We start from the raw sequence: 14,671 nt of genomic DNA, 5'->3' as shown, positions 1-14,671 counted from the left end.
CCCAGAGCACTGGACCCTAGCACCTCACTCCCCACCTTCCTCACCTTCCTCACAGAGTGGGGATAAGGGGTTGTCTGCCCCCTTGGTCTGGAGGGAGAAAGCTCTTCATGGAGGATGGAATGGAATTTAGTCCTCTGGGATGGCACAGACTACCCCCCACTCCTGAGCCTTAGAGTCCTCTGTCTCCCAAAATGTGGACCTCTTGGGTGACCCAGGCTTGAGACCACACATACCACACCTGTGTGAACCAGACGTTTTTATTGACTAATTTAGGGGGTGACCCAGGATCCTGAGTGTATGTGTGGGGGTGTGAGCAGGTCTTCCCAGGGGCTCAGGTTAGCCTTGGGCGGGGGGGGGGGGGTAGCAGCAGGGGTCTGGGCATGTAGGTGGCACTGGCAGGGCAGGGGCCTGAGTTCAGAAGAAACCATGTTGCTTTTTCTCCTGCTGCTGCTTCCACTTAGCCATTCTATAGAATTCTTCCTTGGACTTCCCAAAGATATCTTCAAAGTCAGAGTCTGAGAGATAGAACTGGAGGTGGATGCAGGGGGAAGTGTGTCACCCAAGCCTGTCATCCCAGGGCTCAAGGCTTTCCCACACCTGCCTGCCTACTGCCTCACCTAGAATGTACACCTCTCTAGGCAGCCTGCCTGTTGCCTGAAGCCCCTCCATCAGTGGGCCATGCTTGGGCTCTGCTAGCCCAGTTTTAGAGGCATTAGTGCTAGGGCCAGGAGCTCTGGTAGCATAGTGCCTAAGGCACTTGACTGCTAACCAGAAGGCTGGGGGTTCAAACCCACCAGCCACTCCTCGGAAGGAAGTTTGGGCAATCTACTTCCGTAGTGATACTGCCTCGGAAACCCAAGGAGGGGTCGCTATGAGTTGGGTCCGACTCAACGACACATAACAACAACAAGTGCTGGGGCCATGCGTGGCAGAGGCTCTCATCACCCACCTCCTTGTGGGCTGGGTCAACGCCCTCTGGCAGGTCCTCAGCAGCCTGGTACATTAGCTGTTCACGGGGCAGGACCCCACTGATCATGGAGCTGGGGCTGCTGTAATAGCTGCTGGTGCTGGTGCTGGTACTGGTGCTAGCACTGCCTGCCTTGGGGCCCAGCTCCAGCTCATTCTCTGAGTTGTCTTGGGAGCCCTTGAGAGCCGGTAGGGCCACAGGCCTCACTGTGCCATCACCCGGCGAGTCGGACAGTCGGAAGTTGTTGATATCCTGCTCAGAGAGAGGCTGCAGGTTGGGGAAGATGGGGAAGAGCAGCCCACAGGGTGGCCACATAGCCCACTGGCCCTCTTGCCCCCAACTGCAGTCTCTCCCATCTATCAGGGTCTGGTCCCTTCCTGTGCCTATTCTGGACCATGCTCAGAAGCCCAGGAGCACTGACCATGGTGGGGATGGCCCAGGAGGCCCCAGTACTCACTGCTATTATTTTGTCAGACACTGCTCCCAGGCTTCGCTCCACCACTTCCTGATAGGGCTGGCTGTTCTGGGGACAAGAGTCAGGGCTGGAGCAGGAGAGGGGCACCAGTGGGACCCAGGAGGGGGCTTGAGGACAAGGCCAGGTCTTTCCCACCCACACTGGAGGTTCCCAGGTATGGGAGTGCTTCCTCCCTCATCCTGCTGTTAGCAGGCCCCTCTGCCCAGGATTACGGTGGGGCTGGGCACGGTCCACTTGTAGGGGTCCCAGACGAGGAACCATCCAGTGAAGGTAGGAGGCTCAAGGCCCTGCTTGACCAATATGATGGTTGTGGCTGGGCTTCTCCCTGCTGGATGGGTCTTCAGGTACTCCTGGCCCCAGCCCACTGCCTCCTTCTTCCACTCACTTGCAGCTTCCCCAAGCCACAGGAAGATCTGGACCATATAGAAGACCTGGTGTTGGAGCTAGCAGAGAGGCTGCCTGGAGCTGGCTACCTCCTCCCCACTCCTATCCATCAGATGGTCTCAGAAACCCACATACACATCCCCTGCCAACCAGACACACAGTAGGCTGCCATCTCTACACCTCCATAAACTCACACTAAGTCACAGGCATGCATGCATGCATTCAATCCATAAATATTCATTGAGCACCTACTGTGTGCAGGGCTCTGTTCTAGACACTGGGGATTCAGCAACAGGAAAAAAAAACGTAAAAAATCCCTGCCCTCAAACTGCTTTCATTTTTTGAGGGAGTAAGAAAAATTAGCAAATAAATAAAATATGTAGTGTATCAAATGGAGAAAAATAAGGCAGGGAAAGAGGATAAGGAGTGTGATGGCGTGTGTGTGTGTGGGGGGGGATATTGCAATTTTAAATTAGGATCAAGGAAAGCCTAATGGAAAAGATGACATTTGAGTCAAAATCTGAAGGCGAAGGGGCAAGTTGTATATGTCTGAGGGGAAAAGGTTCTAACCAGAAGAAACAACCAATGCAAAGACCCCAAGGTAGGAGCGTGGCTGGCATGTTCTGTGGACAAAAAGCCATAGTGATGAGCAGGGTGAGCAAGCAGGAAGAGTGAGGAACCAGGTCACATAGGGCTTTGTGGGTTGTAGTAATGATGTTGGCTTTTACTCTGAGATGGGGCACCCTAAGCCACCTCACCACATTCACGCAGAATCACAGCCCCACCTATGCATAATGACAAATTATCATGGCTACACAGACGCACAATCATCCCTCACCACATAGCCAGACAGCAAGTCATGTCACAACGGCCACACAGTCACACACAGTTGTACATAAACACCACACTCAGTTAATGTGGGGGACATACCCAGCCAGTTACATGTAGCCTGAAAAACTATTACATATACTCACAAACATACATCATCACACAAATACAGTGGGTCAGAGTCACACCCACAGACAGCCAGTCACAGTCACACACAAGTGTGCGCAAGCATGGTCTCGCAGCACTAGTTACTTGACCACAGCCAGATATACAAAGGCAAATGCAATCACATTGTCTCACCCATGGCCTCATGCCTTCACACAGGCACACAATCACACAATAAGAGTCATATGGCTAGTTATACACATAGTAACCCCCACACCCAGTTACTTGCTCATACAAGTACACACACCCCCTCAGCCACACCCCAGAGGTGGCTGCCTTACCTCCTCCCAGGTGTCCAATAACATGACGTCATACTTGTCCAGGTCCTCTTGGCTGAAGAACACCACTTCTGTGAGGACCAGGCAGCCCCTCTGGCTGGAGCACTCGAACAGTCTTGGCTGGAAGCTGGAGGCCTCCTTGGGGAGCCTGGCCAGCATGGACAGCAAGGCCATGAGCATTCAGAGAGTGCTGGTGCCAAGCTCTGGGCCAAGGCCGGCCCAGCCCAGGTGCCACCACCCTAGGGGCTAGGAAGCAACTTCTGGGGATAGGAGGTGTGGGCCTCCTCCCAACCCCACCCACCCTACAACTGACTCCAGGTCCACCCTGTCCCTGGCCTTTCTGTCAAAGGGGAAAGCAGATTAGGTGATCTACCTAGCCCCAGCCAGCTGTGACTCCAGCTGACCATGATTCCCCAGGAGTGGGCACAGCTTGCTTAGTGGGGAAGGTCTGAGCTGGAGGCCCAGCCTCCCTGGGATGGGAGAAGCTCTGGCCCACCCCTACAGGGCGCTTTAGGAGCAGCAGGAAGGAGGGAGAGGGGCACAATCTTCTAAGCTTCTAAGCACTAAGCTTAGAAGACTTGGGGGAGTGTGGGGTGCTGTGCATAAAGCAGGCCCCACAGACATACAGAGAACAGCCTGGGACTCCCTTTAAGACTCTCCTCTGCCCCACCTTCTCCACACACACTTCCCACTTACATACCTCACACATCTACACCTGCAGGCACCACACACACACACACACTATACTCACATATCGTAATACCCTGTATACATGCACACTGGGCACCATGATCCCTGTGGACTACGTGGTTAGGAAACAGCCAGATGCCTTTTTGAGGATCCTTGAGAGCCAGGCCCCACCAGCCACTCCTCGAAAGGAAGATGGGGCAATCTACTTCCGTAGTGATACTGCCTCGGAAACCCAAGGAGGGGTCGCTATGAGTTGGGTCCAACTTGATGGCACGTGACAATGAGAGCCAGGAAGCAGATTTGGCCAGCAGAGGGCACTAGTGTCCAGCTCTCCCTGGCATCTTTCCCAAATGAGTTACTACTGAGGGCTGGGGCGTGAGGGTGGGTTGTGCTCTTGGGATCCCCCGAAGTGGGGAGCCAGGAGTCCTGGGTTCTAGTCTAGCCTCTCCAGCTTTCTGTGTGACCCTTAATTAGTCACTCACCCTCTCTAAGCCTCAGTTTCCTCCTGTGTAAGGGGAATGCTCCCTCCTCCCCATTACCTCTTATTGCTGGGGTAGGGAGCCGGGCCCCCAAGTGCCTCCCAGAAGTGGGGAGGCTCTTGACCCTCCAGCACTACTTCCTTGTTTTTCCTGGAGATGAAAGTGGCCACCATCCGTGCCATCTCACGCTGGTCACCACTGCAACCCTGACAGGCAAAGAGCTAGGTGAGGTCCTGCACAGGGAGGGGGCTTCACCTCCAGTCCTATATTCTCAACTCACTGGGGTGGGTGGGGAGATGGACCTGAGATACAGGAGGCCTAAGCTGATGGAGGGTCACATAAGAACAATGGCTCCCCCTTTCTTCCCCTCTAGGCCTGCTTCCCCATCTAAGCAGAGCACAGGATGAAGGGGTGGGTCATTCATGGTATAGGCTGAAGATCAGAGAAAACCAGTAAACTGGACTAGGCTTCCCTCTGCTCCCCAAGAGATAAGAGAAGGGACATGCACCTTGTTCAAAGCAGGAAGGAGGGGAGGGGAAGAGGCTACCTGGGTCATGCCTGGCTCTGACGCTTAGACTTCTAGGCCCACCTGTCACTTTGTAACTTTCCACAAGTTCCTGAGGAGACACTGTGACTCCTGTCCCACCTCCACCCCCCATGCTTATCTGAGGCCCTACTCACAGTCTACATCCCCCATAAAGTGGACCCATCCCCTGCCTGACACCACTTCCCCAGGTGTGAGTTAAGTGGTGAGTGCTGGGGTACCTTCCCAAACCAGAGGTAGCAGATGCCAGCGGTGACCAGGAGGAATACGTCACTGGAGTTGAGGGATGAGGCACGGGCTGGTACCTCCATGGTCTTGGTGTTGTGGCTGTCTGTGCCTTGCACGTGGAAGAGCCGGGTGGCAGATGCTGGCTGCCCCTTCCCAGTGCGCCCTGTGCCCCCCTACAAGAGGGCTGGGCCTCAGGCTGAGGCAAGGGGACCACCTCCCTGCCCTAGTGTGGGACAAATTGCCTTCGGGCTCAGGGGGCCCTGGTTTTAAGCCACCACCATGTTCCGGATCCTCTGAGTGTGGAGTATGGGGATACTGTCCGTCTAGTGCCCTTTCTAAATGGACCCCTCACTCCGTCGCTGAGGGGTTAGGACATGGCTCTCCAGGCCTTGAAAGGAGAAAGTAGGGACTGACTTTGTCTGTCTGCGGGTAGGTAGGGCCAGGTAGGGCCCTGGCTCCCTTTTAACTCAGTGTCCTCACCTGTGTTCCTGCTTTGCACCTGGCTCTGGGGTCTGGTGGAAGGAACTCAGGCAGGGGTCACCCTTGAGCTTCCAGGCCTCAGACAAGCACCAGGAGACCAGGGCATGAAGAGCTAGGCCCCTGGCTTACTTAGCATGTGTGTGTAAGGGCTACAGGTTTGTGAAGGAGCCAACCAGGTGGGCCATACCTGGAAGATCACTAGCTGGCCCTTGAAGATGGCGAGGAAGTGGGGGGGCTCACTGCCCATGGTCACATGCTCCTGTACCAGGGCTCCATGGTACATGAGGTCCAGCTCCTCGGCGTTGTAGCTCAGGGCCTTGATCTTGTCAGGGGTGGCTTGGTGGCCCTGTAACAGCCCACTGTCAGCTCCTCAGCTCTTGGGCTGTATGTGCCCGTTAACCCCCTCAGGTCACCGCACCTGCCATAGGTACAGGATGTACTGGACACGGCCCAGCTTCTGATACGTGTAGAGGACAAGGTAGCAATTGCCTGCATACAACTGTCCATAATGCTTGGGGTCCACCGGCTGCCTGCACAAGTCCTGGATGCACCACATCTAGGGGGTAGGAGACCCATTGATCACTATGGGTAGCTCCTTCATCTGGGTCAGCCCACCTACCCTGTGCATAGCCAGTAAGTGTTACTGTTCCAAAGCATTCCTCATGAGTGTGAGTGAGGGGCTCACCCACAGCTCCAGGCTCACACCATGCTTCATGCTGGGCTTGAGCAAGGATCTGCAGATGACCCCCTTCCCCTTGAGTCCACGGGACCCACCACCCTTGGGCTGGTCTGTTCTCAGCCTGGACTCTGAGTTTGGGTGTGGTGCCTGGGGGTAGACTCGTGGTGAGGACTTTAGAGGCTGTGGGCCCATCCCCTGCCACATGCCCATTGCCAGCCCCAGCCCTACCAGCAACAGCCTAGTTAGGGGCAGACAGGCCCTGGCATAGCTGCTCGATGCCCAGGGCAGCAGAAGCTAGGTGGGAAGTGAGGCCTCAAGGCTCTTAGAAAAATTCTCTGTTTTCAAGTGTCACTTATAAAACAATGCCTGTTCAAAGACTGAAAGGAAAATCCTTCTTCACACTTGTTAGTGTGATATGTTGTTCTTGTGGGTGACAGAGTGTGGTCTGGAGCCAGGAGACTGGGTCAAATCCTAGCTTTGCCCCACACTGGCAGCAAGACCTTGCTGAGCGTCAGTTTTTCTTACCTGTGAAACAGGGATACCACCACCCCTCTGACTGTGCCGCCACATGGCAGAAACAAAGAGGGGGCATCCTGGCTCACACAGAGCCTGACAGCTGCCTCTGGGGAAGGTCTCCCCCAGACCAGAACATTTAGAATCTTGCCTTTTGCAGAAGGGGCAGGTCTCAGCCACGTGCCACCCAGGCTTCCTGGCTTAGGCTCTCTGCCTGCCTCTCCACTTGCCTGCTGGGGCACCTGGACAGAGAGCCCTCTCTCCTTCCTCATCTACCTCTTCACTTCCTGTCTCCCCTGGTCTCTCTGCCTGTCTGCCCCTGTCCTCTCTCCCTGTTTATACTTTCTCTCCTTGACCCTCCATCTCTTTGCTCTTGCCCTTACCCTGTTTTCTTCTCTCTCCTCCTCTTCCTTCTGTCTTCTGTCTGTCTTTCAGTCTCTTCTCTCTGTCTGTCCCTGCACACCCCCATCTTCCCCTCTCTTTGTCTCCCCTCCTTGCCCCTGTGTCCTCCCTCCCTCTCTCCATTCACCATCTCTGTCTGTTCCTATTAGGACAGATGCAGAAGAAAATCTTGGAGAAACACTATTCCCTCTGATCCCTTCCTGCCTCAGGAACCGGGACCCTTCACATAGGCCCAGCAGTCCCGTTCCTATAATCTCGTAGCATCTTATCCCCACACTAGCCTTGGTGCCAGGTGGGACCACAGCTTCTGCCCTAACTTTATAGAGAAAAAAGTCTGAGGCCCAAAGGAACCAAGGGCCCTAATCAATGGACATCCCACAAGATACACTACGTTGTACGGAGCCTAGAAGTGGCCTCCAGTCTGTGTGTTTCCCAGAACACTGGGCTGAGACCACAAGCTGAGTGAGTGGTTGACAGTGTGTGGTTGTGTGTTGGTGGCTCACTGTATGGGGCTGTGATTGTTTGTGTGTGTTGGTGTGTCTCTGTGGGTTGGTGGTCATGTGTGACTCTGATCGCAAGTGACATAGTTTGTACAATTACACAAGCACACAAGTACAGTTGTGTACTTGGTTGTGATTGTGTATGATTGAGTGTCTCGAAGGAGCTCTGGTGGGTGCTGTGGTTAAAGTACTGGGCTGCTAACCAGAAGGTCAGTGGTTCAAACCCACCAGCCACACCATGGGACAAATATAAGGCAGTCTGCATCTGTAAAGATTTAGAGCTTTGGAAACCCTACAGGGGAGTTCTATTTTTTCTATGGGGTTGCTATGAGTCAGAATCAACATGATGGCAGTGGGTTTGGTTTTGGGTGTGTCTTTGATTATGTGCAATTACAAGGTATAAGTATGTCTATATGACATATATATCACTGTGTCATACATATGATAACAGAGCACAAGTTAAGTGTCCAAGTATTACATGTGTGTTGTATGCTATAAATGCTGTGCCTATGAGTGAGTGCTATGCAAGCGAGTGGCCATGGCTGTGTATGACTTGGCTGTCAGGAGAGTGTGTATATACACGTATGTTCCTCACTGTGACCTGGGTATACCCGGGTCACTTTAGATAGCAGCCATGCCGTTCACCTACAGGGGAAGTCAACCCTGTATGACCATCTTCCCCTCTTACCTCTACCTTCCCAGAACCATCGTCCACCATCCTGAGCTGGGCTGCTAGCTCAGGCTGGCTCTGCAGCTTGCCCACATCCAGCTTTACTTGTATCAGTTTACCTAGGAGTGGGACAGACAGCATCAGTGGCACCTCTGACCCGTCCCAGCCCCCTGCCAGCCCTGCCCCACCCACTCACCAATCCCTCCGAGTTTCTTGTTCTTGCCCTGGTCCTTAGACCACGTCTGGAAAAGCTGCTTGAACGCGGCCGACTCTGCACCGTCGTTCATTACCTCCACATTAGTGTAGATCGGGTAGCCCTTGGCCTGGATGAAGCCCTGGGACGGGGGATCTGTCAGGCCTGGAACCCAAGGGCCTGCTGCTCCTGTCAACCTCCACCCCACACCTCCTGCCTAGGCTGCAGGGCCAGCTGAGCCCCATGCAGCATTAATTAACAGAGCTCACAACCCACTTAACTGCTGACTGGCACTACCTACTTCTCCAAGGGCCTTAGAAAGCAGGGGGTCGGCCAGTGCAGACTGTACTCTCCTCGGACCTCCAGGCAGGGCCATGTCCTATTTTTACACATGGTTTCCAGGGTGCAGTTTAGTCTGTCCCCTCGGTTAAGGCTCCCAGGGTGGGCACATCCTCCTTCATACCTCAGGGAGGGGTCTTGTCCTCCCCAGCTCCCAGGGAGAGTAGTGTCTGCTCCCTCAGACAGGGTGATTCTGTCTCTCACTTAGACCCCAGTGAGAGTCATGTCCTCCATCACCAGACAGGCCTCCCAGCTCCCAGGACAAGACTACCTCCTCTTTCAGTTCCCAGGACATAGATGTCTAGCAGTGCAAATGCCAGGGCAGTAAAGCATCTTAGCATTCTAGGGCAGGGCTGCCTCCCCTCTTAGACCCCAGGGCTGGGCTATGTCCTTCTCAGACAGGGCCCCAGGGCCTCACCACTGCCCGGCTGAAGGCAGCCTTTTTCTCCTGGAGGCTGGATCTTCGTCCCTGCCACATGTAGATCTTGAAGCCACCCTGGTCCAGGATGTAGCAGTTCTGGGAGCAAGAGTAGGACTGACTGGTCAGTAGTGGCCAAGACTGGGCTAGGGTTGTGGATTCGAGGTGAGTGGGGTTGGCTGGAGCTCAGCCTGCCTTACCTCCTCCTGCAGTAGGTCCTGGGTCAGTGGGCAGGTTGCTAACTCCTGGACCACCAGGTTCTCACCCTTCTCATAGACACTGAGAAACAAGCATGCAGGTGTGGACAGCCCAGCCCCTCCCTGGCTGGGCTCTATCTCAGCCTCCTACAGCCTCCCCAAGACAAAGGGAATGGAGGCTGGGGTCCTGAGTTTCCTAACTTCACTGCAGTCTTGCTATGGAGTCTTAGGTAACTCCCTGGCCCTCTCTGTGCCTCAGTTTCCCTGTCTGTACAAAGGGTCTCTCAGCCAGGTAGCCACATATCATGCAAGAGTACAGGCTGGGCCCAAGGTCCCATGTGGCTGGTCCTAGAAAACCAAGAGCATTTTCTGGAGGGCTTTCTAGAGACACTGTTATTGCAGTCATGATGGATGCTCTCCACCCACCCCTCCCTCCCCGAGGTCTGCTCACTGGTAAAGGCGGACATTGGCCTTCTGCAGCTGGTTAATACTGTTGTTGGGCATGGCGGCATGGAGACTGCCCACTCTGCAGCCCAGCACAGCCTCCATGATCTGCATGAGGTTGGGGGCCTTGACCTCATCATCCACCACGCCAACCTGTGCACGACCACCACGTTCCTTGTCCTGGAGGCTGCAGGTCAGGGCTAGCCCCTGGGAAAGAGCATCTGGTGGTCAGGACTTCCCCAGTGTGCCCTCTCACCCTTCAGACAATCCAGCCCAGATCCACTTGCAAGGTTGGGGTCAGGGGAGAAGTGATGTCCCTTCATCCTGGCATCCAGGGGCATCACCAGTGTGGGATCTGGACTCAGCTGGCACTTAATAGGTCCTTCTCAGTTTGTAGAAGTGAGCCAAGCTCACCCCTCAAGGTGACTGGAAGGTGGACACCTGGAAGACCACCCCCCTCCCCAAGCCCTGCAACCCTCTAATTCCTAGGGCAGATACTGACCCGTGCCTTCTCAGAGATGCTGGACTTTGGCCCATTCCACTGGATCATCACCTTGCCTAGGTCCAGCAGGAAGATGTCGCCCTTGTTAAAGCTGCTCCATGAGAGCTCCACCTGCCAGAGTCAGGAGGAGCAGGGGAGGAGATGGAGTGTCATACCAGCAAACCCAGCTCCAAGGGGTATCTCAGCTTGTCTCTGCCTGCATGACTTTATCTGGGGTGTGTCACGGTATGTGCATGGAGCTGTATGCAGCTGGGTGTACATATGACCATGACACCACTTGGCAGGGTGTGCAGGCATTCATCTGTATGACCATTTGACTCTCAGGGTGTGACTCATGGATATGACTATGCATGGTCTAGGCATGTGTGACTACATTTCACAGGGTGTGCCTGGCTGAGTGTAACACTTCTATATGTGCCTGTAGCTGTACATGTGTACATTTACATGTGTATGCTAATGGGTGCATGTATCTCTATCATACATATACATATGTGATGGCATATAAAATATGACTTAAGTGTGTGCACTCATAGGTGACAGTGTGTGTGTGCCTTTGTGTGGGACAGCATGCACCTATGAATAGGAATAGTTATCATTCACATTGAGGTACTTGTGAGAGTAAAAGGGGGTATAAATAATTTGGCCAGAATAACAGGTTTGCATGGCCAAGAATGTATAGTCACAAGATCTGTAGGTAACAGTGTGGGCAGACATGTATATTCACATATGTGTGTAAGTGTGTCCATCTGTGGGCGCACAACTTAAGGGTTATATTTTACATTGTAGATATTGTACATCTGAATGCTCATTGCACCAAATTCCTGCCAGATGGCAGCAAAATGTCTTGTTCTAACAAAATCAGTATTTTGTGATGATTTCCTGACAAATGAAAGTAAGGGGCACCTTTTCTAATTTGCACAAAGCGGCTATGTGGACTAGAGTGGCCCTGGGGATAACAGTGGGAAGACAGTGTGTGTGACAATGAGTGTAAGAGAGTGTGGAGGCTGTGCACTCCCACTCCAAATCATGCTACCTCCACCCCATTGTGACACTTAAAAGGACCATCTAGGCCTCCATCTCAGCTGCCTTACCTTCTCTAGCTATTCATATGCCCATGAGACAGACGAGGAAACCAGACAGGATCAGGTGAACAGTGGCCAAGGCGGGGGTAGAAGCCTGGCTCTGCCTTCTCTATCCTCATTCAAGACAGGCATCTGGGAATGCTGACGACCCCCTGCCCTGTAGTGCCCATCCCCACCTGCAAACCTCTGCACTTCCTATGCTCAGTCCACACTAAACCCAGATGTCAAGGGTCAAGTGGCATCCTGGTGGCCCTCACCTCTGTGGCAGACACGTGTTTCCTCCCTTTGATATGCAGTAGTCTCCGGATGCTGTAAATGTTGGTCTCCACGTGCTTGAGGCCAGAGGCAAGGCCTCCCTTCCTGTAGCTGAGGATGGAATGGGGTCTCATGTAAAAGTCCACACTGCTATGTGCAGAAATGAGTGAGTTGTGGGTACACACGTGTACACATATAGGTGGTAAGCATGTGCCTGTTTAATTGACATGAGTAGATGTGAATACATGTATGTACCTGTTCATGGGTACACATGTAGAGGCATTAATGTGCATTTGTTTATCTGTTTGTGCATACTAGTCGGGGTATATGGTGTATCTGTTTATGCATGTGAGTGTAGATGCGAGTGCATGGAGGAATGTGGGCAACAAGCATATATGTGTGTGCTTGGACATATATATTCATGTATGTGTATGGGTGTGCCCCTCTGGAGGTGACACATATGGGAGTGGCACATGTTTTTGCATATGCATGTATACATGACTGTTTATGTATATACTATATGCATGTATTAGGTTCACCCGTATGACACTGAAATGGTAGGATACTGGCAATTTCCCATGGTTCAGTACAAATACATTGCAATTCTTAATTTTAAAAATATTTGAATCAACTTACAGCAAAAGACGTATTTTTACTGGGCACAGTAACATAAAAATAAACTCAAGGCCAGATTGGTGTCCATTCTTATGTGCATACTCAAGATAAATGAAACACGTGTCCACATACAAACTTGTACATGTGTGTTTATAGTAGGGTTACTCATAATAGCTAAAAAGTGGAAACAACTTAAATGTCCTTAACTGATAAATGGATAAATAAAATGTGGTATACCCATATAATGGAATATTATTCAGCAATAAAAAGGAATTAAGTACTTATACATGACACAACTTGGATGAACCTTAAAAACTATATGCTTAGTGAGGACATCATTAAAGACCACCCATTGTATGATTCCATTTTTATGAAATGTCTGGGACAGGCAAATCTATAGAGACAGAAAGTAGATTGGGCGTTGCCTACCTCTGGGAGGGGGGGTGGTGACAGAGGGAAATGGGGACTGATTGTAAATAGTGTGAGGTTTCTTTTTTGGGTAATGAAAATGTCCCAAAACTGATTGTGGTCCAAGTCTGTAAATATACTAAAAACCACTAAATGATGCACTTTAAACGGGCAAATTGTACGGTACGTGAGTTGCATCTCAATAAGGTGTTACAGAAAAAACAAAACCAAAAACAAGCAAAAAAAAAAAAAAACCCACCACACATACATCACAGGATTGGGGAGACAGTCACTCCAAAGCTGTCCCAGTTCGAGCCCCCATTTTACTGCCCTGTCCACATTGACCCTCCACTCTCTTTCCCCCTACCCTCATCCAGGGCTCACATGATTGCCGGGCGGAAGTAGCTCAGGAAACACTCAGACTCATGCCCCTGCGCCTCGCGGTGCTGCACTGTTCTGTCACCCAGCGCCTCCTGTAGGCGCTGCACAAAGGTAGACGCCGCGTCCTGCGCCTCCGTGCTCGACGCCTCACCAACCCAGTAGTGCAGGTCGCTCGATGTCCCCTGTGTGGCCTTCGGACTCTGGTGAGTCGAGGTATGCGTTTGTGTGCGTGCGCCTGCGTGAGCGCGCGTGGTGGGGGAAGGCATTGGGCAGGTGCTTCCACCAACCCAGGAGATCATGAAGCGGGAGGGAAGGAAGAAGGGACGTTCTGCAAGGCAGGAGCCTATTTAGAAGCTGTGATTCTGTGTCTTTCATCCTGCCCCTTCCCTGGGAGTAACTTAATGTCCCGCTGTCAGACTCTTCAGCCCATGCCACTCCCTCAGACTCCCCAGATAACTCACGTGAAGGACGATGTAGCAGTGTGCCTCGAAAAAGTTACCGTAAGCCCTTTCAGGTACTGGCACCATCTTCAGATTCTGAGAGAGAAGGGTCCACAGTGACAGCTGAGGAGACCCTCTTATCCATGCAAAACACCAGCTGGGATGGGTTGGGGAGGGACCTCTGGGCTGAGGAGAGAGGCTTTATCTTACAGACCCTACCCTCTCTGTACTATCATCTCTGTTGTGTAGTCAGGCTCCTCACCTCAATGATCCATATGTGGAGGACCTTGTCATCGATGGCTGGGAGGTCCTTGTCGATGTCCATCCTAGGTAAGGTGGGAATGAGGGAGGAAGCGAGGAACAAGAGCCAGAGTTCTCAGGCTGGAGGCCACCTGTACTCTGGACTCCAAGCGAGAACTCTCCCCACCTTGAGCTCTCCAAAGCACTTTCAGTAGACACATGTCAGCAAACCAGGATAGGCATTGCAGACTGGCCTACAGAGGCTTTGCAAACAGGGCCTTAGTTTTTGTCTGTGGTTAGTCTGAGTCCTGTGGGCAGGTATAGAACAGCTCTGCAACCAGACAGTGGGGAGTTAGACATGGGCTGTGCAGATAGACACGAGATACTGTGGTCAGGGACAATATCTGTAGACAGATGGGTTATGCATATGGAGAGAATGCCCAGAACCATAGAACCTCTTTAGAGATAGGCAAAGGCTCTGCTAATAGGAACAGATTCTGCAGGCAGGGACAGACTCTGTAATCAGGGACAAAACTCTTTGCTGTCGAGTCAAATCCAACTCATAGCAACCCTATAGGACAGAGAGCAGAACTGCCCTATAGGGTTTCTGATGTACATCTCTACGGAAGCAGACTGCCACATCTTTCTCTTGTGGAGCAGCTGGTGGGTTTGAATCGTTGACCTTTTGGTTAGCAGCCGAGTGCTTAACCACTGTGTCACAAGAGCTCCTGGAAAACAGGTTCAGACTCTTGAAATAGGACTGAATCCTATAAACAAAGATAGGCCCTGCATACAGGCTATGCAAACAGACACAGGAACAGTTAGGAACAGGCTATGCAAACAGACACAGGACCTGCAGAGAGTGATAGCCTATG

General features: G+C 52.4%; 1 protein-coding gene across 1 annotated transcript; it reads right to left on the bottom strand.

Annotated features, from left to right (window-relative positions):
- Window positions 1–414: 414 nt before the first annotated feature.
- On the bottom strand, window positions 415–13,881 carry VILL (villin like). The gene is made up of 19 exons (XM_042781637.1): window positions 13,819–13,881; window positions 13,578–13,652; window positions 13,120–13,316; window positions 11,715–11,823; window positions 10,376–10,486; window positions 9,881–10,080; window positions 9,433–9,511; window positions 9,233–9,331; window positions 8,479–8,617; window positions 8,301–8,401; window positions 5,937–6,074; window positions 5,706–5,864; window positions 5,032–5,211; window positions 4,327–4,472; window positions 3,101–3,245; window positions 1,670–1,855; window positions 1,425–1,490; window positions 950–1,219; window positions 415–528 (listed from the first exon to the last, which is right to left on the bottom strand). Exons 1-19 carry the CDS (start codon window positions 13,879–13,881, stop codon window positions 415–417), a joined length of 2,577 nt encoding a protein of 858 aa, XP_042637571.1.
- Window positions 13,882–14,671: the final 790 nt, after the last annotated feature.

This window comes from Orycteropus afer, unplaced genomic scaffold (genome assembly GCF_000298275.1).
Source record: "Orycteropus afer afer isolate SDZICR_OR568_19922 unplaced genomic scaffold, OryAfe1.0 scaffold00142, whole genome shotgun sequence".
NCBI lineage: Eukaryota > Metazoa > Chordata > Mammalia > Tubulidentata > Orycteropodidae > Orycteropus > Orycteropus afer.
This window is presented reverse-complemented; position numbering and strand designations above follow the sequence as displayed.

Excerpts from the sequence above, each read along its gene's own strand:
- VILL (XM_042781637.1), bottom strand. The coding sequence starts at position 13,881 with ATGGACATCGACAAGGACCTCCCAGCCATCGATGACAAGGTCCTCCAC. Across the intron at positions 10,487-11,714 it reads AACACGTGTCTGCCACAGAG|GTGGAGCTCTCATGGAGCAG; the intron begins GTGAGGGCCACC and ends TGACTCTGGCAG. Across the intron at positions 6,075-8,300 it reads ATGGTTCTGGGAAGGTAGAG|ATGTGGTGCATCCAGGACTT; the intron begins GTAAGAGGGGAA and ends CCTACCCCCTAG.